At 36.2% G+C, this 27,044-nt stretch overlaps 1 protein-coding gene across 1 annotated transcript; it reads right to left on the bottom strand.

Moving 5' to 3' along the window:
• Positions 1 to 1,047: 1,047 nt before the first annotated feature.
• On the bottom strand, positions 1,048 to 27,044 carry LOC137406855 (malignant fibrous histiocytoma-amplified sequence 1 homolog). The gene is made up of 5 exons (XM_068093462.1): positions 26,897 to 27,044; positions 25,874 to 25,955; positions 20,286 to 20,426; positions 1,659 to 3,628; positions 1,048 to 1,229 (listed from the first exon to the last, which is right to left on the bottom strand). The coding sequence occupies exons 1-5, from the start codon at positions 27,042 to 27,044 to the stop codon at positions 1,048 to 1,050; spliced, it is 2,523 nt and encodes an 840-aa protein (XP_067949563.1).

The following is a 27,044-nucleotide window of genomic DNA, read 5'->3' as shown; positions in this document are numbered from 1 at the left end:
CCACTCTGAGGGAGAACATAAAGTGCCATGGCGGTCAAAAAGAGGTTTTACAGTAATTTGAATTATACCAAAATTAATTTGTTAATTTAAACATTAATGCAAATAACTTTCAAACTTGATTAGTAATTTTATGCATAGAGTTGAAACAGAAATAAATTTGTTAATTTAATTATTAATGCAAGTTTAGAAACCCAAAATTGATTAATTAAATCAGTAATGCAATCTTAAATGATTAATAAATTAATTTAATCACAATTTCTGCCATCACCCCATCCCTGACTCAAGCAAAATCAGTGTTTAACTGTATCAAAAAAGAGATAGAACACACTCACAAAACACAAGCCCTCACCTTCTTAACTACAAGATGTTACCAGCATTTGGTAGGGTGTGTGCCAAAAGCCTATTCAGTAACAGCCACCTCCATATAACAGCAACCTTTCCTATTAACAAGCAATCATGAAGGACATTACTGTGATATCATACCTTGCTGGTTAGATTTTCTCTTGTTTCAACTTCAAAATGGAGATGACTAAACATTTCCTGCAGATGTTTAACATCAAGCTCTGATCCATCTCTGTAAGATGTCTTTCCATGAACATCATGGAACTCATTGTTGTTGATCATCAGCACTCTTCCTCGAGGGTTTGTCATCTTGTAGACCTGATAGAGACTTACCAATTTATTGACCAACAATTCATAGTGTAAATATGTATGATTATATAATGTTGAAGACTGTATGTAGATTAATTCTAACGTTAATTACTTATTATGCTATTTTGAAAGCAATATATTTAACAAACAATGAACAATTATACAATTCTGAATACCTTAACAGGGTTGAATGTTAGCTATAGTTACAATCAGATAGTAACTGCAGTTGTGAATATAGCACATGTAGTACTAAATCAGTTGTATTACGTATAAAATAGTGCTTTCAGTAAATGAACTTACAAAAATGACTCTTTTATTCCTTATAGGCAAAGAGCGAAGAGATTTTAAATAATTAATACTTTTTTATTGTTATATAGTTTATACCATGAACATAATTCAGGTACTTGCCGCATCAGTGTTGTGGAACAGGTCTTTGATCTCTGTCTTATTTGTATAAGTCGGACTGTCATCAGCGATAGCCTTGCATACATCAACAAATGATGAGCCTATCAGATCAGGGCTTCCATTGAAAGCAGAAGGGCAGGAGGAAGTAGTGCATGGTTGAATGATGCCAGACACTAAACAAATAAAAGGGTAGATTTTTACAACTTTTACACAATGAGATAGAATAGGCTTCTACGTTTAAAGCACTAAAATATGTCATCATGCTTTGATAATAGAAATAAACCTACTCAGTATTCTCTATAAAATGTTACTATTTAATATTCTTTCTTAGCATAATATTACAACTTTATAAAGAAATAGCCAGTCTGATTGGTTTTACTAAAATGATGCATAGTTGTGTATGCATTAGTTGTTTATGTAGAAAATCAGCCAAGTATGGAAGCTTGCCTAATGCTGTGGCTGTTTGTTTGGCTGACACGTATTCCTTGAGTTTCCTTTTCTCATCTTCCGACAAAGGCTGACCTTCAAACAAAGTCAGAAATTAGTTGTGTATTTTGTTGTTGAGTTGAATATAATCATGCAGGAGAAATATTTACACTTACTCGGAAACTTAAAGACTGAAGACACACTTTCTCCGGCACATACTACATCTCTCATCTTTATCCCTTTAGGGTCTGGCTGTGCGCGTGAAAGAAGACTCCAAGAAGGATTGATGACTTTTTCTGGGTGCTGCTGACTAGTTAGTCTGCAGTGGGCGCAGTAGAAAATGCATACCAATGGAGTTGCTCTCCAGGTTCCTCGCAGATGTTTGATGGCCACATTGACAGTTTCTCTGAGATTGTTCCATGCTTCATGAAATTCTTCCACGTTAAAAGCAACGGTAGCTGTTATCTTTCCTGCTTTAGCATCGTGGGTAAAATGGACTCGGGATTTATCAACAGCAATTGATACTCCATTGTGATGCACGATGGGCGTGTTGTACAGGTCAGAGTACAGCTCCAAAAGCCTCACTGTCAGCTCATGAAACACATACTGTGGCAGTGCCAGTCCTTTGCACAAAATATCTGTCTGAAACTGTAGGTCTAGCTTCGTCGTTGGCAAGGTTGATTGAAATCCTTGAGCAAAATGAGGAATTATGAATTTGGCATCAACAGTTGAGAGAGAACCAAACAAAATACGAAATTTTGAAAGAATTGCCAATGCCACCCTTTGCTCATCATCTTCAATAAATGCTGTCTCATTTTTTATCAGGTAAGCCAGCAGCACCAAGCTGATCACTCCGGTGGCTTTAAACTGTCTTACGGATTCCTCAAACTCTTCTTCTAACAAATACATAGTTTGAACTTTGCATCTTTTGAAGTTTTCTCTTCGCTTGTCCCACTTGGAGTCGCATTCATGGTCATACAGAACATTTAGCAAGGTTGTAACAGCAGATATCTTGTGGAAGACATGTTGATCTAGACCCTCAATGTCGTTGTACCAAAGAAGCTTACCACTCAGATGCAAGTATTTGATTATCACCGTCAGCTGCTCCTTTACAACACCGTGTGATTCGTGAACTTTGTCAAGCAGCGATTCAAAAGTGGTGAAGTCTGACTTAAGAGTACTCATCACATCTTCTACTTGTTTCCACAGTCGAGGCACCTCAGTGACATATCTTTGGCTTTGCTCCAACAGCTGATCCCTCAGTCTTGTAAACTCATCTGAATAATCGTGCCCGACTTCAAATATCCATTCTGGAGTGAACATGTCTGTCTCCGCTTCAAAGCTTTTAATGTGACAAAAATTTGCCCCCTCAAATCGATTCTCTTCATCTCGAATTTCATCAAGGACTTTGTTGCAACATAGTAAAAGCTTCATTTTTTCTGCTACAAACTTCTCTTCATCAAATAAATCTTTGTGGGTCAACACGAGAGCCGGGAGTAGCATGTTTGGATGTGCTAGGTAAAGATGGGCAATCCAGTCGAAGAACAGAGCTCGAACAGAGTCTTTCGGCCCAACCCTATCCGATTCTTCTACAAACATATGCATGTTAACTACCACAACAGGTATGCAATTTTCTCTGAGGGTCAGCCTATATGCATGATGGTAGATCTCCTGCCCTCCAAAGTCAATGAAATACAGAGATCTTTCACCAAATGGTACTTTTTCAAAGTTGAATACTTTTGTAGAAATTTGTTCTGCCGAGCCAAAACTTCCAGTCAGAATTCGTGACCCTTTCTGCATAGTCTTGATTAGACTGGTTTTGCCTGATTTGGATTTACCAATAATTGCAACAGTGGCAGACAGCAACTTCTCTTTCCCTCCTGCTAGATCTTTGTAATATTGCTGTATTGCAGGCAAACCTTGTCGTGTAACATTCTTAGGAGGGCTTTGCAGTGACTCACATCTTTCCAGCTGCAAGTCTTGTAGGTTCTTCAAAGATAGAATTTGAGCACTAAGAGCCATAAGGGTGTAGTTGTTTGAAAGATTCAATGTGACCAGCTCCTTCAGCTCCCCTATCTGAGAAGGCAGTTCATGAAATTTATTTGAGTTAAGGTAGAGATGTTTGAGCATCTTCAGTTTGCCAACGCTGCAACGGACATAGCGTTAGTACGCAAAGTTCGCCTACCAGAATATATTACAAAGCTACAACCGTAAGTCAAAACATAAAAGTGCTGATAGAGAAATATATATCTAGTATTACGTTAGTTGTTCATACTAGCAAGCACTACTCGCTAGTTGTCAGATGATGAACTATGTTATCTGTTTTCTTTGTCAAGTTCTTTTTAAGCTGTTTGTAATCTGTGGTTTTCTTCCAGTTCGTTTTCAAGTAATTCTATTGAAGATACAAGAATTACTAAGACTGATTAGTGTTTTATATTACCATAGCAGATATAGTTATTGTAAAACCCCTATTTGAATGTCACCTCCAGTAGACCACCACTATGACTATCTTTGATCTTAACCTTTTCCACCCCGTTCCCGTAATTCGTCGGGTTGAGAGCATGGCCTCAGCGCACCAAACCCATATATGCCCAACGGATGTGAGTCTTCGATAGGTATTTTGTAAAATCATTTATTTATTTTAAAAACGGCACTAAAATTTTTAATTATCAATTTGTGAATTATCAAAACACATCAAACTACTATTTTGAGGCTATAAACAGTCCCTTAAATAGAAACAGTCCCTTTATAGAAAGCTAATCATCATGAACGAACGCGATATTTCAAGCGCTGCTAAAAAGATTCATTTACAGGAAGATACCGACTGATTTGAAAGTGAAGAAAAGGATTTTAGGGCAGAAAAATGTGAGGAAAACGATGAAAGTAAAAAAGATCAACAGAGCAAATTGGATTGCGAAAGTGAGACTGAAACGGCCGGCGCTGAAACTGGGAATAATGACGGATATCAAAGAAGAGCTGATTTAAAACCAAAATAATTACATTTTGATGACAGCTTGGCAGGAGTATAAGTCTGAATTCTTAAAAAGGTAAGTGTTATTTTATTATTTAAAGCTTTTTATAACATCTGCCATTATAAATGTTATATTTAACGAATCAAATAAATATAGCCTTCAAAAACATTGCGATGTTTCGGAGTCAGTAGATAATAAATATATTTGGCAAGTTATTTGTTTAGTTTTGCATATAGGTAGTGTCAAAAAGCCTACTCTGATGCCTTACTAGTCCACATTCCTTTATTATCTATGCTGATTTTTAATCAAATTAACAATAGAAAGTTCATTAGAAGTAAGTTTACACTTTACTGACAATTTTGAAGACCTTGCTGACAATAAATTGTTCAAGCTATAAAATGTTTTTGCCATGATATGCGAATGGTTCTATTGTTTTTCTGCCTGATAAATTCATATCTGTAGATAAAAGCTTGCTGGCTTAGGAAGGATAGCTCAGCTTCAGGCAGTATATTCCATCTAACAGATTTAAATTTGGAATAAAGTTATTTGCTTTCCGTTGCTTTCTCTGGCTATCGAGTTGTCTGTATACACCGTTGATGAGCAAGAGCAAGCTGAAGGCACTGGCAGCGGAGGCACTTGTGGAATATCTTTGTGCGAGTCATGTTTTGATCTTTACCATGCTAACTAAATTTATTTACCACTTGTATTTTATTTAGTTTCTGCAAATGCTTCACTGCTTTTATTGCTATAGCTTCTGGTACATACATTCGCTGAGATGTCATAATCTATTGTATTTGTTGTGCATTGGCATGCTGTATTTGTTGCACAATACCATCTTCAGAGTACTTGTCTAATCGAAGAGTTCAGTTCTCATATTGTTCTGCAATCTAGCAGTTCATGATTTGCTGTTTCTGCTCACAATAAATGTTGCTTCCTGTCTTTTACTGCTTCACCAAATTTGTGAATATAGACTCACCACTTAATTCTTCTTGCACACAACTTGTTAATCTTTGCTGCAGCACACATGAATCTGTGCATTGACTTTATTTGCAAAATTGTTACATAAATCTATAGTTTCAAGAATTGCATAAAAATTCAGAGCAAAAAATCGTAACTGCGTGTATATAGATGCCTAGTTGCAAAGCTTTCGCAAGCTATGTGAAGGAAAAAATTTCATTCTGCTGGAAAATGTCTCATTTTTCAGATGCATATTCAGTTGCAGCTTTGTGCCAATTTGCATGAAAGTTGGAGTAACCCTGTCGGGTAACTGTCTTGCTCTACTTATGGACACGGCGTCACAAGCATTTCGAGTGGCGCTCCAGCATTACATCCGGAGCTCATAACTCCGCTTTCAATGCTCTTGGACGTCCAATTTCTTTTGCAAATTGTTACAATCATATGAATCCATGCACATATTATTTATATATCATTGTCAATTACTTTTATTATTTGGAAAATATAATTGAAAAGGGCGTACAAAAATAAAGAATTAGTAGCTTCGATGAATTGAGAATTTTGCAGGAAAGCAATTGCAAGCTATCTACATAAAAAAGTATCAGCTTGTAGAGAAATTTCTCAGCATTCCTATGCATGTTAATTCATGTATCTACCTCAATCTTAATGTAAGTTGATGCAGTTTTATGCAGCTGCGTCGAAGGCTCAAATCGCCCTAGTAAATGCTCTGGTGCGCTGGGGATTTTCCAGCCGTAAGCGCGTGGTCGCTAAAGGATTAATGAACCCACAATATCGAGTGATCAGTCGAAAATGTCCACTACATCATATTAATAATGAATTGTTTACATTAATAACAATCAGTTTTCTTGTTGTCCAACTCCTAAGCTTTTCGATTTTTTTCGTTAAAGCTCTGAAAGTACCACCATAGAAATAATCGATAACGTTCGCAAGTAAATAGTAGTTCCTTGTTCAAATAGGAAAAAATGGTTGAAAGTTAAAAAAAAGGTTTGATTTTACTATGGTTGATCAAGTATGAAAGCAACACCATATAAATACCTGATAACTGTCACAGGCTAATAGTAGTTCCTTGTTTAACACAGTCTTTCAACGTAAAAGAAGCTTACATATATAAAAGGACGATTTAAATTTACAATGGTAGTAGAATTTGAAAGCAACGCCATAGAAATTATTAATAATTGTCACAGGCTAATAGTAGCTCTTTGTTTAACACGGTCTTTCAATTTAAAAGGCGTCAAACTTTGGGTCAAAGGTTACGTTTACTCAGCAAACTTTTAAGCATGGCCATTGTGATAAATGCAGCGCATAACAGTTTTTCGCTGCAAAAAATCGTTTGGATGTTAATATTGACTAGTTTTGCAGTGCAGAAAAAGAGTTGAAATCAGAAAATTTTGTGAGAAGTAATGTACTACTGGAAAATGTTAATTTTATCGAAAGCAACAATTGGAAGGCAGTTATCCGAGCAATCGATGGAAATATTTTGTTTTAAGAACGTTAATTTTCATTTCTTCATGTAATATAAGCATGGTTCGTTTATTTCACTCGTTCATGAATATATATTTGTATTATTTGATAGTTTATCATTATATAACTTAGAAATATGCAGACTCAAAGCATGTTATTTATTAGCATCATTGCGGCTGTCTTACCACAGCTTACGACGAATCGATGCTCATAATTCCCCTAATATTGCACATAAAAAGATAGTTTTGGCTGAAAACTGTTGCAAACATCAATGGGTGCAATGAGCTTTTATGCAACATTGTTGAATATAGATATAAAATAGAAGCATGTCTTCAAATTTAGAATATTGAAATAAAAAAAATTGCGAATGTTAACAAATTGCGAAGAAGGGCAGAGGCTATAATATCATTGCTGATCAATTGCAAGCAATAAATATCAATTCTCGGTCTGTCGTTGCACATTCATTAAAATATCTTTGACAAGCTGGAGGTAAGTTAGCAGATTAATTGCATCCAAAAGGTTTAATATTGCTTCACCGGAAAAAAAGAGGAAAATTGAGGCGTCATTCGCTTCGTCCGTAATAGGACTAATTTATCTTTCATAAATTCTGACAAGCCATTTGAAAAATACACCGCCAGCCTCTATTGAACCATCTAATTGACCGCCACTATAGAGAAAGGTTTAAAAATAGAGTGCCATGACATTCAATTAGAGGTTTTACGCTAACTATATGTGGTAGCATTTACCATATGACTATCACTCTACAAAGTGACTTACAAACCTTATCACAGTAGTGAGTTAACAGCTATAAGTTTGGACTAGCAAATTGCACTAGCAAACTAATTTTGCCAATTATTACATTGAAAATGTACCAAATACCGGCGTGTTTAAAAAAACCAAGTGGTGAAACTCTAATCAGACTCATCTTTATCTCCCTGATCAGAGCCTTTGCTAACTTTTTTTGTTCATACTCTACATGAGCCTGGAATGTTTAGTGTTTCTCAGTGAGATATTACACAAAGTTTTTATCAACATTCTCTTTAAATTATAAACTTAAACGGTATGATTCCGGTTTTTTTTGTCACATTAGTTTGGAAAATGTTTTAATAAGGTTGGCTGAAAGTTATCACGAAAGCGAGGCAAACGCTCCCAGCCGAAGCGGGAAATAAAATTGAGTCGATGACAAAATTAAAACAAAGTTTGGCAAAATATTAAAACTTAGCTCTCAGTGTTGGTGTTTAATAAGCTAAATTCATATAAAGTAAACTTAAAGTTTATGTTACGTAGCAACATAAAAGTCTACTGAAACGAACCTACTGCTATCCAAGTAACTCTTACACCGTGGTTAGCCACTACGTCTGTCTCAAAGCTAAAAACTCAATACAGTGCTGTACATAGTAATGCGACATAGTATTGTAGATCATAACCACTGAATAGGTAATTATAGTTACTGAGGTTACTATACTATTTTGATATTAATTTTAATATGTACAGTATGTATACAAAACTTTGATGTTTTTGCCAGGGGTTTCAATTTATCCTGACTTTTAAGTTTGGTCTTAGACATACAGACACGGCTCTTATTATAGTAAAGACTAGTACGGTGTCAGTCATGTGTGCTGTGAGATATCATCATGTGTAATCACTATGCACACAACTATTCCATGGTGCTGCAATATGGTCCTGTTAGTAGTATGCTTGGATGAGAATATGAATATCCCTGTTTGATTCTCATATTCTCAATTTGTTTTACTAATTGCCACTAATGCCACTTAGCCTAGCTTTGTAATGACAGACATGTGGTGCCCTTATTAAAGTAAACAATAGTTGAATGCCGGGTACTAAAAAGAGCTTAGAAACAGGGATGATTTATTTGAAAAAGCTAGTATACGTCTTGCCAAACTTACTAATAAGAACTGTAAAAGCAAGCTTTAGAATTTTTGTGTGTAACACAGAGTCGCTATGCATATTTTAACCCAGATAACTCATATCGCCCAAAAAAACTATTGCATTCCGCGTGGCTCAATGGGATAATTTATCATTTGCTGAACAGCAGGTTCCAAGGTCACATATTTTACGATGCAGATTTTTCATTGCTAGCTACTAATCAATACATCTGGACAGACTGAATGACAAATTTTGAGATCTATATATAAACTAACTTCTATTTGCTCAGGTACTAAAAGTCCAGTCTTTTAATCATGACTACAAATGAAAATGACACTTGGTCATCAGTATAACTACCTCATGAACTAAAGAGTAATGATATGCATCTATTTTCTTATCTCAAATCAAGTGGAATGTTCATCTGCACTCAAGCCAGGCCCGTCAGTGCTGCACTCATTCAAGGTGAGTCAGAAGGTGGCTCATGTGTAGAGAGATTACAATAAGTTCTAATGAGGTACACTTAGTAAATTAACAACCCCCCCACCGACCCCTGTGTCACCCTCAAGCTGGCAATGTAACAGCAGTATATATCACCAACATAACTATTAACATCTATATAAACGGCAATCGTTGTCTGTCTGTTTGATTGAGTATCCACCTTATATAGAGTACCGTACTTTTCGGACTATTAGCCGCTACTTTTTTCTGACGGTTTGTGAGCCATGCGGCTTATATGAGAGTGAGGCTATTCTGTGGTTTTTCTTTACCCGCTAAAGGGCATTAACGGGAATCTCCGGTTAGTACACGCCCCTACTAGGGATGGACGATAAATACTGATATGCTAATATCGTATCTTTAGGAGTTGTCTGTTTGATATATTGAGTTGCCGATAACTCCCGAATATTGGGATGCAATCAACTACTTACCGAAATAACTATTGACCTATCACATGATCTCTGGTTAGCGTGCCTCTTTACGGTGCCTAACGACACTTTTCCGTTTTAAACAGCAAAGTTGCTGCCACTTTAAAAAGCACCGTATTGAGTTTTGCGGCTTATACAAAGGTGCCTATACAGCTATACGAATGTACTAATCATCAAATAAAATATATTAATGAATAGTAATTTACATGCGATTAACATTTATTGCCAACACGTACTGAGAAGGTCACGCGAACGTTGGTTTCTTGCGACTGGAAAAAACGCAGTTCTCACCTACTAAATTTCTACATAAAAAGTTAAGTACTTTTTATTCAATGTTGTATTGTCTATGAATTGCCACATTTCCACTACATAACCCTTTCACTTGCGTCCATGTACAAATTTACCAGCCGTTTTGCCAATATTGCTTAATTTGTATACAATATTTTTTCAATTTCAAACTCAATCTAGAACGTTTGTTTTGATTATATATTTCCTTTTGCCAACATGTTAACAAGCACTGCTATACAAAAAATTCGTTGTATTTATACTTTGTGCATTAATAAAGCGATGTGAAGCTACAAAGCAAAACGATCTTCTACAATTCTTACAAAACCATTACTTTCATCGCCATCAGAGTCAGTGTAGATATTGCTTTTTAATTATCTTTGTAATCACAAAAATCTGAATCGGCTATAAGTCATCAACATAAGTAGCTATTTGTTTTCTAATTCGGCCGCCTTTGATGAACTTACACAAAAATGTTTGTTTTTAAGTTGGAAATCCCCAAACAAAGATTAAAAAATTAAACTTTAGGCTAATTTTATAGAGAAATCTTAGGACAACACTGTCACTACCATAAAAGTCCTAAAGATTGTTGGTCATGTTATCACCAAATTATAAAATTCAGTTACTAGCAATTGCTGGGAAAGTCGCAAAAATGTGTCTACGGCGGTCGACCATAGAAAATGCATAAATGAGTCTAATTCGGTGAAAGGGTTGAAAACGTTGGATTTGCCACTGTTTGTGATAGTACACATGTTCATTTCCTTCTGAGTAACTTTTGCTTTTTTCCCAGCTATGAGTACTACAGAGCTACAACTACTACAGAACTTGCACGGGTACTGCTACTGCGTTTTATTTACTAATTTTCTACATCTAAAAGGTTAGTACATTTTATTCAATGTTGTATTGCCTAGGAATCGCCACACCTCATCTACTTAATAACGTTGGATTTGCCACTGTTTGTGATAGTTGAACAAGTTCATTTCCTTCAGCAGCTGAGTTACTATTTTTTTTCCAGCTGCGAGTAGGCCTACTGTAACTTACTACTACAAAACTTGCACGAGGACTCCGAGGGTTGCGATAGGCGATTGTGAAAATAAAGAGAGCAGCCAGTATCGACTTACTGTCACTCTGCTTTAGCCATGACCAGCTGTACGTCGCCTGCTAAAAAGTAGGCACAAACCAAAAACTGTTTGCTCATACACCCGACAGAAAAACAAAAGATGTTGTCTATTTGCAAGTGTTGCGTTGAACTAATATTGTGTTATTGTCATGTCATGCTATGTTCTTCATGTTCTGCTATAACACATGCAGCATTTTCTAACATATTTTTCAGTATATATATATATATTTTTTCATGCATTTGTTATCCTTATTGTATCTCATAAAAAGGCTATCATGTTGGCGCTATGTTTTATTATTGTAAGGTGCTAATGCTGTATCTGCCTTGACATCATACTGTCTGTGCTGTTATACATATAAATTTTATCGACACAACCTCATTACCGTTTGTATATACCATGTCAAAACACAGGTTATAGACGAAAAACTGGTGAGCTATGATTAGTGTTTTAAGCATGTAGTCTCCATTCAATAAATACTGGCAATAGCAAAATATTTTGTATAATTTTTTAGAAGTTGCAAAACTCTTCAATACTGCCAGTTTGAAGAACTTCAGCTTGCCTAGCAATGTCAATTTCATTATCAGTTCTCTGTACATAAATAGGGCAATGCCGATTTGAGTGGTTTGAGACATACATTGTAGACTCGCTGTAAAACGTATTGCGGATTTCCATTGTTCTCCCAACATTATTGACATATATGACTGCATATGTGTATGCATAGTGTGATCCGGGCAAAAAATTTCAGTAGACTGCATATTTGGAGCTGTTTTACAGTATGAAAGACAACTCTCGATAAACCTCTTGCTGTACATAAATCTGTTCCCGTGGACGGGTAATGCAGCTAGCGGTTCGGGGTCGTGACGTCACTCGAGGATCCGCGAAAGACCTTTTCGCCCCGAGTGCAGCGAGAGTATCCAGGAGCGGCTTTTCGGATGAATGAGTTGGCGAGTGCGAAGCGATTGGTTGCGAAGCGATTGAGTGCTAGGCGATTGATTGTGAGTGCGAGGCGATTGGTTGCAAAGCGATTGGTTGCAAGTGGGAGGCGATTAGTTGCAAGTGGTAGGTGATTGCAAGGCGATTGCGAGGCAATTGATTGCGAGGCAATTGGTTGAGATTGCGAGGCGATTGGTTGCGAGTGCGAGGTGATTGGTTGCGAGTGCGAGGCGATCGGTTGCGAGTGCGAGGCCATCGATTGCAAGGCGAGTGCGAGGCAATTGATTGTGAGGCAATTGATTGCGAGGCGAGTGCAAGAGCGCGATTGTCAACTGCTCAGCAGTTAAAGACTGGTCAGCCAAGGCCGAGCTTGGCGGCAGAAGTGCGCGATCGTCAACTGCAAATATAGACGGGTATGGACGGACGCATGAATCTAGACACATGAATCAAGAATATTTACTAGATTTTACACGCATCTAGCTGTGAAACACATTGCAGATTTCCATTATTCTCCCCAACATTATTGACATATAGCATGTGTGTGCATATTCAGAGCAACAATTTCAGTAGACAATTTACATAATAATACATCAGGGCAACATTTCAGTAGACTGCATATTTGGAGTTGTTATACAGTATGAAAGACAACTCTCAATAAACCTTATGCTGCGCGTGAATCTGTTCGAGTAGGCGGGTAATGCAGCTAGTATATATATATAATATAATTCACATTCATCTATAACATATATGAATGTGAATATATACTCACATCCAAATACATGTATATTAACATATATATATATACACATTCATATTAATATATATTAACATATGAAATGGTGATAGAGACTTATTAACATACAATTGTTTCTACCTTTATTAATACATAATATACACCCTGCTGCTGCCTCCACCAGTTGACACCAGTGATATATTACTGAGGACGGATTAGAACATGTGTACAAAGTTCATCATCAATCGGTCATAGATGTATACTAGCATTTTTTCAGACACAACTCTTACTATGGTTAAATACATTTTTATTTTACATGATTGCGGGCGTATAAAACTTTCCCTAGTAGAATTGACTTTGTTGACTAGAAAAAAAACTAAAAAATTGTTGTCAATGAACGTCCAAGGTTTGCGTTGCCCTAACTTATTGTAAAATTATCAAAATCCTGGACTATAAAATGAGTACAAGTGATAAAAAAGAAAACGTTGTCAACACAAACACACAAACCAATAATACTGCAGTTGCGATTTAGTCAAAAAATGAAAAAGTCAAGTCTATTTCTTTCCCTTTGGTAGGAATGAAGGAGTGAGTTTGGATAAACCTTGGAGCAAATTAGGCAATTTACATGTACTTTACTGTTCATATAACATACCATACCCCATACTATAAACACTTTTAAAACGGATTATTTATGTTGTAGGAGAGTCTACTGTACAAAGTTCAGCACAAATCTGTCATAAATTTATACAATTTTTTTTTTCATATCAGAACATTTCTATGAAGTTAACGCTTCAGGTCAGGTTTATAAGAACATGATTCTTCAATAAACAAAACCTTGTAATGAAATTCACTTGATTAAAAATCTTACTTTAAAGATGTGATTGTGTCAACAAGTCGATCAAATAAAATTATGCCCAATCAAAGGCTAAAGCATCAGCTACAATTTGATGTTATTCTTTGTAGACTAACCCTGTCCAGAGATATAAGCGGTTGAATGAGGTCATCATTTAAAACGCACAGATTTGAGCAGGTGCTTTATTCATGACGTAACTAGTGATACATGTAAAAAGAGTCCACAAGCGATAAATATAATAACTCTTCTTTAGCCAATCATCAGCACGAAATTTCTATATAGGTCATAATAAATAGTATTGCTCATGAAACGCGTTGTCTGTGATGTCGCAGCTTTTGTATTTAATGGGTTTACTCTATTACTAGATCGCGCATCGACACTGTTATTTAGTTTACTGAATTAATTGACATCAATAATTTACTGAATTACTACATTGACACGTTTTATTGATGAACAACATAATTGTAACAATGCTTCCAGTTCCATCAAAGGTGACTTAGAGTTTTCTGAGCATCAAGCTGTTAAAGATGTGGGCAAACAGCATGCGGCTAGAGCTGACAGGTGTCAACAGCATTATACTGCAAATGAAGAAAGGAAAACGAAGGTGAATTTATCTTAAATTTTGAGTGTCTTACATATATACTAAAAGTCATAATTTTAGTACTTATGAATACATTTACTAATTAATAAAATTATAGTTTTTTGCTATCACCAATCATCGTTTCATAACTTTTTTATCGTTTCACCTAACTATACCGTACTGGATTAATTTATTCGCGGAGTTATATTTCGCGAAAATTGCCATTTCATGCATATTCGCGGACTAATTTATTCGCGGCTGAAAACTGGCTCTCTCTATGAAGAGTTAACTCTATTGCGTTTTGCAATAGAGTTAACCTTACACATGCGCACATTGCGTGTTTCGGTGTGCGCATACACCGAAATGCTGTATACACCACAGCTTGCAACTGCGAGTCGATCATGCTAAGCTATAAATTTTTAGCTGCGCTTTGAGGTTTTCACGAATATTCATCAATTTGGAGGCCTTTGATGAACCAACAATTTGTGTTAAGCAATGAGTTTTTCACATTTGCTAAATTAGTTGAATTTTACTTTGGTTCTTTGGTAAAACGCAATATTTATTTTTTCCATCCTACCGCTTCGTTATTTGTTTTAGTGTGTGAGAGAGATTTTTCATCATACACGGAAGCACAATGACTACAAGGGCGGTAGATGTCATTCGTAGAAGATCACCAATCATTCAGGGAGGTCTTGAAATTAGAAGTGACTGCAGCTGCTAACGAGAAGAATATATACGTTTTTAAAAAAAGGAACAAAACGCCTTTTCTAGCACAAATTTTTGGCCAACCGGCAGAACCTTGCAATAGTAAGCCACGAGGAGAGTTCTGATGATAATTTCCTTACCAGTCGTGCAGTGGCGATAGAATCGCCTTTAACATCTACCCAAAACAGTGACAGCGACATAGAGCTTGTGAAAACCTTGAATAGTTTTGTAAAGTTTGATGCAATGGCAATAAAACCCGAAGCACAGGCGATGATTTTAAAGAAGTTTTGAAACTCGGCTACGTTTAGTACTTCTGCCTAGCGGCTATTTTTGCGATGACGCCATTCTGCCATTCTTGTGACAACCTTGAATAATTTTGTAAAAAAATGTGATGCATTGGCAATGGTGTTAGCTCAAAGCTCAGGCAATGATTTTAAAAATGTTTTGGAACTCAACTAAGTTTAGTATTTATATTAAAAACTAGCCTAGCGGCTAGTTTTTAATTTGATGAAGTAGTTATTCTCCCTTGTGATTAAAAATAGAACTAATTATTCACTGAATTTAATAATTCGCGAAATTGACTGTTCGCGAAATCGCGAATTTTTAGAACCGACGAATATTTTTATCCTGTAAGGTAATATTTGCTTCAAATCATCTTTGGCAGTTTTAGTTTGTGAACTAGACTTATGGTTAGAACTTATGTTCACTTCTCACCTGTGGAAAGTGAAAAAAATCGATTGATCAACGCTCATCTTTAGCTCTCAGAAACAAAGCTTCAATTGTTGGCTGGGCATACTTATGCTTTTGTTAAACCGTTGTTCATTTTTAAAATTATATTACCAATCTATCTTCTCCCAATTTGACAGCTTTCAGTAGATACGCGTTAGAACGACTTATCTATGAATGAAACATGTTTATTACATTTGTTTTATTGATTACAGCATGTTTATGGGGCGACATCAGCGGAGCAGTTGAGAATTGGTGGGTTAATCAATTTCCAAAAAATTGATGTTCTTTTGCTTTTATAATTTCGGTCAACTCATAAAACCATTTGTTTTGTCTTTGAATCAACTCATGCAATATGACTAGTAAATTTCTTTCTGTGATTTGTTACTAAGAATGACTAGATAACGTTGACTATACATTACTTTTTTTATGGAAGCAGTTGATTTTGCCATATATTCGAACAAATTCTTTTCAAAAATGTGGTTTGCTTATTTTATTTATAAACTAGTCTTTGGTTTAGGTAGAAACTGAGAACTTCGCTAATGCAAAGGCCGACATGAAATAAGTTAACTCGACAACCTAATTACCATTGATTGTCAGAATCCTAGACGGTACTCAAATTTTTACACAGCATTTAGAGGAAGCTAATATGACAAATTTTCAATTTCCCTTGTCTGAGACGTTTGAGACATTCATAATAATGTATTGGTAGCTAGATATAAAGTTCTATCGTAGCAATCATGAACAAATACAAAATAAAATATATGTCAATAGAGCCACGTAGGAGTAGACTTTTCTACAATAGCGGATGTGAATACGAGAGATAAAGACAGGCTGTGTCACTATATACATCATTTTGGGCAAGTTTGCGCAAATCGGTTTTTTCTGAGCGTTGCTACCACGATCAATTTTTGCCGATTTTAATCTTCAAATATTTTGACAATGAGATTGCCTAAAACAGCAAGCAACATACCAAAAGAAAATAAAAAATAAATAATTCATGTTAATGAATTATTTATTTTGTTTTCTTGTTTATTTTTTTTTAAATTTTGAAATGAAACCAAACATCGTACATGTATATGATCATTAGTTAGATTCAGCAGTCATCATAAGGTTTAGGAATACCTTTTGTACTGATTATGAAACTCAGAAACTTAAAGTAGGGTTAAAAGACATACGGTAAGAGTTTGTTAAATAATATATTTATAACAAAATAATGTGTAGATACTATTAGGAGGCCTGGCTTGCACTAGTTGTGGCAGCTCATGAAATGTATAGCACAGGAAAAAATGTTTCTTCATCGCAGAGCAATGGCTCCATCATTTAAAATACCGTACTTTTTGGACTATTAGCCGCTACTTTTTTCTGACGTTTTGAGTCATGCGGCTTATATAAGGGTACAGCTATTGTGCAGTTACTTTGTTCATCGCTAGGGCGCATTAACTAGAATCTTCGTTAGTGCGCCTCTAGCGGTAAAAGAAAAAAACCAAACAACGTCTAGCGATACTGTTCCGTTACTTCACATAAATTCTTTACGTTATCTGGAATTTACGTTATAGGAGGGTCTACTGTAAAGTATTCTATGTGTAATGTATGAGTCACCACTTGATTTACTCGGTATCAGTGCATCTTAGGACGGTACAACGCACATACAAGGCACTTGCAACGCACAAACATTGCGGATACAACGTGCATACACTATCATCACAATGCACATAAAACGGTCAAAAGAAAATAAATGGAATACTTTGTGTAATGTTTTATACCTGTTTTATTACCAGACTAAAAATATAAATAGAATATTGAATAATAATATAATATTATTACTACTATCATTATTATACATTAATATAATATTAATATGCATACAACGGGCATGTGTTGTATGCACCTAAGATGCAGTTACCATTTACTTTTGTCCTCCTATGGAACTCAGAAACTTCAATTAGGGTTAGAAGATAATTGGTGAGAAGTCTTTAAAAATATATTTATAACGAAAAAAATAAGTGTGTATACCGTTGGAAGGCCTGGCTTGCTCTAAAGTTTGCTGCTTATGAAATCTATAGCACAGGACAAATGTTTCCTCATCACAGAGTAATGGCTCCACCATTTAAAACAGCTGCAACCACTGATTTAGGTGCCGACTTCACTTTTTACTACTCGGAGCAGCTGACTTGGACCAGCTAACATCTAACCATTGCAAGTAGTTATTATTAATACAGTGCACTCTCGAGATACGATTACCCTGATATACGATTTTTTCACCTTACGAAGTCAAACATTGTGATATCTTCACCTCGCTATACAAATTTTATTTGACCATACGAATTTGAGAAAAGTTTCGCCCGAGTTAAAACTTGGCTGTTGGTGTGCTCATAACACACGTTGAAATAAAAAAACACCGAAATATAGTTTGCCGAAAACATTCTTAGAACGTTTAGAAGAGACACGATGATCGACTTCTCTCATGTCCGCGTGGAAAATTTCGTGTAAAATACACAAGCGTGAGCAAATATTCATTTGTAGCATTATTATAGCTTTTACTATAAACATTTAAGTCAGCATACGTATATAACTACAAGTATCTACATTTAATTTGTTATCTATGGAATCTGAGACCGATACAAACGTTACAAAACGAAGGAAAAATGATTTCTATGTCAGCAAAGTTGGATGTTGTTAATAAGAAGAAGGAACCCATATTATTAACATTGTCAAGGAATATGATCGCAACCAATCAGCATTTGCAATTATTATTAAAACAAGAACTCCATTAAAGCAAGCACAAGAAAGAGCTTCCGACTGAAGATTTGAATGAGCTAAGTCATGTACGCGATCAGCATTCAAAAGGAGCAACCATTTAGTGAAGGCGAGGATGTAGAAGATACAGAAAACCCCACATTCGCAGAAATATTTCAAGTGCTTACTCTACCGATGTGGACTGGTACATTAAAACAATGCATGTATAATATATATTATTTATCTCTTGTGTGGCACGTTTTTCATATTTTATTCATTTTATTTGTTTCCTTTTGATTTTATGTTTTATTTTCTTTTTTAACCATGTCTTTGCAGATGGGCTTGTTATCTCCTACGTGAATACAATTCATCATATGTATGTATGTAACTCATTTAACTAGCTACTCAAGATAGTTGACGCATCCACACTACTTTCTGAAACTTGCTAAAGCCCTGTCCCCCCTAGGGTATAAATACGTACAAACTTTGTATGTATGGTTACATTGATTCTTGTGCACATCTCATACAAAACAAACTACTGTACCACATTCTCTGGATCCTGTTACAAGCGCTAGCTAGCAATTTTCTGCATTGCACCATCAATTTTTTTTTAAACCAGTAAAAAAATTGGACAGAAATGGACAACTTCTTTTAACCTGCTAAAAGTTCCAATTCATTACGTTTTAAATTTATTTTCAAGTGTACCACACCATAATTAGCATTGATACGTTTTAGCCTCCTCTCTGCTTTACTCGCTATACATGTACCAGCTAAAGCCATGTTACTCTAAAGGTATGTACATCCTGTATAGAAAATAAAATTTTATTTTTCTTTTCGGTAGCCAAAAAATGGTCAAGTGTGCGAGAGGCCGCTTTCTATAACTGCATCGCTCGGCCTTATTGATATAGGGTGAAAAAGGTTTCAACCAGATAGGCTAAAGTTTATAGTGAAAATAGGAACTGCTGAAGGATAAAATTTTGGATAAAAAGTTGAAATTCAGTAAAATAGTTCAAAATACATACTAAAACTTAGTTTAAGTGTAGGTTTAGCAAGCTAAACTTACTTGAAGTGAATTCAAAGTTTATGTTATGCGTACCTTTTGAAGGCAAGAACTCCTTACCGTACGTACTGCAATTGGTACACACATTATAATTTTGCGTTTTATTGCATATCATAACCATTAGAATACACTAAATACAATACAGTTACTGTAGGTAACTATAATTAACAAAGTTATCATACTATTTTGTTGCTAATTGTCAATATGTACACCTTTTTATAAAAAAAATTGACGATTTTTACTAGGTGGTGTTTGCATTGTATAATTACAATGGTCTCTATACCCCTACATACGATTTTTTCACCATACGATGCCAATCCTGGAACGAATTAACATCGTATCTCGAGGGTGCACTGTACTAGCGGACTGTAGCTGACAAAGTTGCTGCCAGTTGTTGCTGGCAGCAACAACAGCAGCAACAACAACAACTGGCAGCAACTGTCTTTGGTTGCACCCTGTCAATGTATTCTTGAACCCTATGACTGCTGACTTCCACTAAAATCATATACATGTGGAATGTTTGGTTTCGTTTGAGACTTCTTGTTAGAGTAAGATTGTAACCCAAGTGAACGTCATTACAAGGTTTTGTTTATTAAATAATCATGTTCTTGTAAACTTGATCTTAAACTTTAACTTCTTGGAAATGTTCTTATATGAAAATATGCTAGTATACATTTATGACAGATTTGTGGTGAACTTTGTACAGTAGAATCTCCTATAACGCATGTAATCCATTCCAGGAATATTTACATTATACACATTTTACGTAATACATATGGCGCTGCCAATTTCTGGCAGAGCTAGAAACTAAATGTTATTTACAAAAATACTATATCACAGTGTTCCTTACGTTGTAGGTAGTCCTGCCAGTCTACAGCCATACAGGTCAAGTGACTCCAATGAGTTGAGCTGGCAGACTACTTCTGGTAGACCATCAGAGAAAGAGTTCCATGATAGGTCTAGCTTTTTAAGACTAGTAAGAGTGTTCAGCCTGCAAATCATATAATCCCATGATACCTTTATGCTAAACAATATCATTTAAACAAACATTAACGAAGCAAAAAAAAATTACTGGCTAGTTTACTAAGATGACAACAAGTTTATAATATCTGCTCACAAATACTTATGCGGAATATAAAACATGTTGTGGTTAAATCTTTCTATTTACTATATAAAGATTACAGATCAATTTACTGGTTAAAATTGGTAATACTACAAGCATACAAATCCTGTTATGGCAACTACCATCTCATATGTGAGCAGTAACATTACATAGGAGTTCTACAGGTTCCATTATATGAATTAACTATCTATTCATAAGACATTGTCTAGACATGCTAGATAGCAGTGATGTGTAACACAGGCTAGATAGCAGTGATGTGTTGCACATGTTAGATAGCAGTGATGTGTTACACAGGCTAGATAGCAGTGATATGTTACACAGGCTAGATAGCAGTGATGTGTTACACAGGCTAGATAGCAGTGATGTGTTACACAGGCTAGATAGCAGTGATGTGTTACACAGACTAGATAGCAGTGATGTGTTACACAGGCTAGAAAGCAGTGATGCGTTACACAGGCTAGATAGCAGTGATATGTTACACAGGCTAGATAGCAGTGACGTGTTACACAAGCTAGATAGCAGTGATATGTTATGCAGGTTAGATAGCAGTGATGCGTTACACAGGCTAGATAGCAGTGATATGTTACACATGCTAGAAAGCAGTGATGCGTTACACAGGCTAGATAGCAGTGATGTTACTCAGGCTAGATAGCAGTGATGTGTTACACAGGCTAAATAGCAGTGATGTGTTACACAGGCTAGATAGCAGTGATATGTTACACAGGCTAGATAGCAGTGACGTGTTACACAAGCTAGATAGCAGTGATATGTTATGCAGGCTAGATAGCAGTGATGTGTTACACAGGCTAGATAGCAGTGATGTGTTACACAGGCTAGATAGCAGTAATGTGTTACACAGGCTAGATAACAGTGATGTGTTACGCAGGCTAGATAGCAGCGATGTGTTACACATGCTAGATAGCAGTAATGTGTTACACATGCTAGATAGCAGTAATGTGTTACACATGCTAGATAGCAGTAATATGTTACACATGCTAGATAGCAGTGATGTGTTACACATGCTAGATAGCAGTAATATGTTACACATGCTAGATAGCAGTAATATGTTACACATGCTAGATAGCAGTGATGTGTTACACATTCTAGATAGATGTGATGTGTTACACAGAATAGTTAGTAGTTATGTGTTACGCAGGCTAGTAAACAGTGATGTGTTACACATGCTTTCCATTGCATCAGCATTAATATTAGCATTTTTTGCAATTGTTAGAGTCAGCAGTCATCATTACTCATCAGAATTTGCATTTATTTTCTGAATGGGTAAGTATGAAATAGAAAGGCCACCCATGCAATATACAATATAAACATAGTTTTCACCAATTACAGGTACGAACACAGTAGTTTTGCAGTTAACCTATGCATATGCAGCCATCTATTTAGGGGTTATATTCTCTTAAGTGGAGAGAACTTCTCATTCATTACTTAGACTGGGAAATGCAATGATTTATTGCTGTTCATATTCGTCTAGTGCTGATCATAAAGTTGCTGCCAGTCATAACAGTTATTTGAATAAAAGCATGGCAAATTGAAAAGCTGCAAAACAGGTAACAGTTTCAAACACTAAAAATCCTATGTGTAATGTATGAGTCACCACCTGATGCTATTGGCTGACCACCCAGCATACTCATCAAACATCAGGTAGCCATCCGATATTATGGCCAAACTATAGAGCAATCTTATCTCTGGAGAGAATAGCCACCGGACACTATATTAGACTATGTAATCCACAACTACCAGAGAACTACCAGATACTATGTCAGACTATATAATCCACAACTACCGGAGAGCTACCAGATACTATGTTAGACTATATAATCCATTACTACCAGAGAGCTACCAGATACTATGTCAGACTATATAATCCACAACTACCAGAGAGCTACCAGATGCTATGTCAGACTATATAATCCACACCTACTAGAGAGCTACAAGATGCTATGTTAGACTATATAATCCACACCTACTAGAGAGCTACAAGATGCTATGTTAGACTATATAATCCACACCTACTAGAGAGCTACCAGATTCTATGTTAGACTATATAATCCACAACTGCCGAAGAGCTACCAGATGCGCTGTTAGACTATATAATCCACAATTACCAGAGAGCTACAAGATGCTCTGTTAGACTATATAATCCAGAACTACCAGAGAGCTACCAGATGCGCTGTTAGACTATATAATCCACAATTACCAGAGAGCTACCAGATGCTATGTCAGACTATATAATCCAGAACTACCAGAGAGCTACCAGATGCTATGTCAGACTATATAATCCCCACCTACTAGAGAGCTACAAGATGCTATGTTAGACTATATATTCCACAACTACCGAAGAGCTACCAGATACTATGTCAGTCTATATAATAAACAACTACCAGAGAGCTACCAGATTCTATGTTAGACTATATAAACCACAACTACCAGAGAGCTACCAGATACTATGTCAGTCTATATAATAAACAACTACCGGAGAGCTACCAGATTCTATGTTAGACTATATACTCCACAACTACCAGAGAGCTACCAGATACTATGTTAGACTATATAATCCACAACTACTAGAGAGCTACCAGATGCGCTGTTAGACTATATAATCCACAATTACCAGAGAGCTACCAGATGCTATGTCAGACTATATAATCCACACCTACTAGAGAGCTACAAGATGTTATGTTAGACTATATAATCCACAACTGCCGAAGAGCTACCAGATGCGCTGTTAGACTATATAATCCACAATTACCAGAGAGCTACCAGATGCTATGTCAGACTATATAATCCACACCTACTAGAGAGCTACCAGATGTTATGTTAGACTATATAATCCACAACTGCCCCAGATGCTCTGTTAGACTATATACTCCACAACTACCGAAGAGCTACCAGATACTATGTTAGACTATATAATCCACAACTACCAGAGAGCTACCAGATGCTCTGTTAGACTATATAATCCACAACTACCGAAGAGCTACCAGATACTATGTCAGACTATATAATCCACAACTACTAGAGAGCTACCGGATTATGTTAGAATATATATAATCCACAACTACCAGAGAGCTACCAGATGCTATGTCAGACTATATAATCCACAACTACCAGAGATCTACCAGATTCTATGTCAGACTATATAATCCACACCTACTAGAGAGCTACAAGATGCTATGTTAGACTATATAATCCACAACTACCAGAGAGCTACCAGATACTATGTCAGACTATATAAACCACAACTACCAGAGAGCTACCAGATGTTATGTTAGACTATATAATCCACAATTACCGAAGAGCTACCAGATTCTATGTTAGACTATATAATGCACAACTACCAGAGAGCTACCAGATTATATGTTAGACTATATAATCCGCAACTATCAGAGAGCTATCATATGCCAGTGTAGCTCTCTAGTAGTTGACTGACAGACTAACTAACAGCAATCTTTTCAGCAAAGATTTTCTGCGACAGGAAAGCATTTCAAGTATACTGTGAATTCAGCAAAAGAGATAGTGTATACCAATCTCATAGTATTTTTGAAAATTGAATTCCAGCTACCAATGCATCTTGAGGGTAAAACTTCCAATCCACAACGCTATGTAGATTTTTAAGTACCATACAAATGACAATATAAAATACAATGATATTCTAAATATAAATTATATAACATATTATATGTACTGTAGCTTATTCGACTAAGGTTATTGTACAGTCTCATATGGTGTGTGTGCAGTAAATGATGCAAGACATTTCGCAGGGAAAACTTGAGATTGCCAGGGTACTAATTATAGTTAAAGCACATAAATTACATAATTTTCTATAATATATTTCAATAAATCAGAGTCTTGGCTTTCGAATAAGCCTATATTCATTACAAAAAGAATAATAGAACTATGAAAGACAGGGTGTCAAAAGTATGTCCTGCAAAAGAAACACTTGGTTCAGGTTCTCAAAATGTGATGTCAAAATTATTATTTAGCCTTAGGTAGCCGATCTCCTTCGCTGCCATTGAGACTGCGCTTTTCTGTGACAATCAGTGCTGTTAAATCCAGAGAGCGCTAATAATAAACTAGGATTCTAGATAATCAACAATGCTCGGGATCGTGCTAACGCCGATGAATACAAACACGTGTTTTGGGTTAATTAATTATGCTTCAATAAATGTACTGTCGTTGATAAAGGTAATGAAATCACATCCATAAAATTGTGACCTGCGGTTGCGTGGCCTTAGGACTATATGTCAATTGCACTTTCTCAAGATCACCCAATGCTTGAAACTAATTAGTCTCAGTCGCGATCCTCAACATCACAATAAAATGAGAGGGCTAGTGCATAAGATCATCGGGAAAACATAGTATGGTGCTTGGAATCTGAGTTATTTATCATAGAAATAATATGCACATGGAGAACTAATGACACTGATTCCTTTGTCATCTTCATTGGTTCTCTGGAGTTGTTCTATCTTCGCCTGACACTAGCGTCATTATCGTAGTTGATAAATATAAGCGGTAAGCAATAAAATAGGCGATATGAGCACACAACACCACATATGAAAATTGTGACGACACAATTTCCGCGCCAATGCCAGTAAACATTCCTGCGGTTGAGCTCTGGGGAAATCCTATAAACACCAACCAATGTCTGTCTCACCATGGCAAACAATAGCTCATTCGAAAGCCAAGACTCTGATGTATTGAAATATACAATAAGAAAATTATGTAAGTTAGGTGCTTTAATACTACCCAAGATGATCTGTAAAGGAATGACATCTACAAGCAGGTGTCAGGAGAACAAATTGGAGTCTAATATATCATTTCATGCAATAAATTGAGCAGATTAGCAGAGGTAGACACACTAGGAATATTTGTAGAATGTGTAGCTAGAAGTTGTCTTCTCTTTACACTTTTATGCTAATTATATTTAAAGGTTGACTTGCAACAAATTTCACATTACAGTTAATTGGTATCAAAAGATTCGCCATGTCTTACTCTGTTGTGTGGTAGGTGCCAATTGTGTGGAAATGTGATTACAAGCTTTTAAAAGCTCAAAAACGAAAAGCCGCCGTAGATTGGAATCTCTTGATTTCGATGATGTATCCACGGATTTTGGTAATTGTCTTGTCACGTGATGTTCTCGCGTGAATTGAAAGGCCAATAAAAAGCTCAATATAAAACTTGTCGTAGCAATAGTTTATGACAAACACTTCGGGTTTTACCTAAGACCCCGTATCAAATATAGATGCTCGCTACTTTACAGTTTCAGCTTGGCCATTCCGTCCGACAATTCAACATACGTGTACATGTCTGAGTTGCGATCATAAAAACCGTCAAATTCTTGAGAGTTAAGACCCTGGCGTTTCGAGTTTGACACTCTATCTGAAGAAGATCCTCAACAGAATAAAACCTCTCAGCAAGTAAGCACCGCCACTAGCCAGCTCTTAGGTGCCAAGCTAGCTAGTAGTAATAATTTTAACAACAGAGTGATAGAACGAATATTATTATATATATGATTTTAATGATGATAATTATCGCTTCATATTGCCAAACAATAATTACAGATTTTTCTCGAATGACAACATTAACAATTTTAATATTTAAATCTAGTGCTGCACTGATATACTGTTGGATAACATCGACCTGATGTATTAGCTATGGTTGCATAGACATATCTGTTCATTTCTTTAGGAGCTAATACCACCGGCTAGAGTGGTGTGTCTGCAAGCGCTGTCAAGACAGGATATCTCTTCCTGAATGTTTGTGCTGCCATGATGCTGAGTTTGCGCATCGTCTACATGACCGCGGGGAGCATGAATGCCTGTGTATGCATCCTGGTGTGGACGAACTTGTGGCGTCTGCACCCCTTGAGTTGGGGTGGAATAATTACCTGTGATATCATAGTGAGTTGGATTTTCATTTAATGCCAACAACACTAAATCTATGCTAATGTGTCAAGCATTATCTACAATTCTCGTGTTACACATTTAATGCATCGGTTGGACACACATGTTCTGAACTCGTGGAACACAAGGAGAACTATTATATTTGGCTTGTACACTTACTACAGTAGAGAGTGTATCAGCTCTATGATTTTATTATATAAAGATTGAGATTATTTTGATGATCAGCAATTATTGTTTTTCAATAATTGTTTTGGTAGATAATATATTCCCATTTAGGGAGCCATCACCAAATGCTCGGAAAAGGTTGTGTGCATACCGCAATCTTGTGTTTTGGCTTATGCCGCAAATTCGTGGCGGTGAGCGACGGCCTTTATCTGCCTGCTTGGTGTCTAAGATTCGGGCTCTTTTCCCACCAACGGATGACGAAGAAGAGTTTGCAGACTACGTCTTCAAGGGCTTCTGCTATGGCGATGAAGAGACTCAACGACTTTGATTGAGAATTCCAGCTCATCTCTAAAAACCGCTCTGAGGCTTCAAAGCCAGAATGATAGTAGGTGGTCCTCAT

This window comes from Watersipora subatra, chromosome 10 (assembly GCF_963576615.1).
Source record: "Watersipora subatra chromosome 10, tzWatSuba1.1, whole genome shotgun sequence".
Classification (NCBI taxonomy): domain Eukaryota; kingdom Metazoa; phylum Bryozoa; class Gymnolaemata; order Cheilostomatida; family Watersiporidae; genus Watersipora; species Watersipora subatra.
This window is presented reverse-complemented; position numbering and strand designations above follow the sequence as displayed.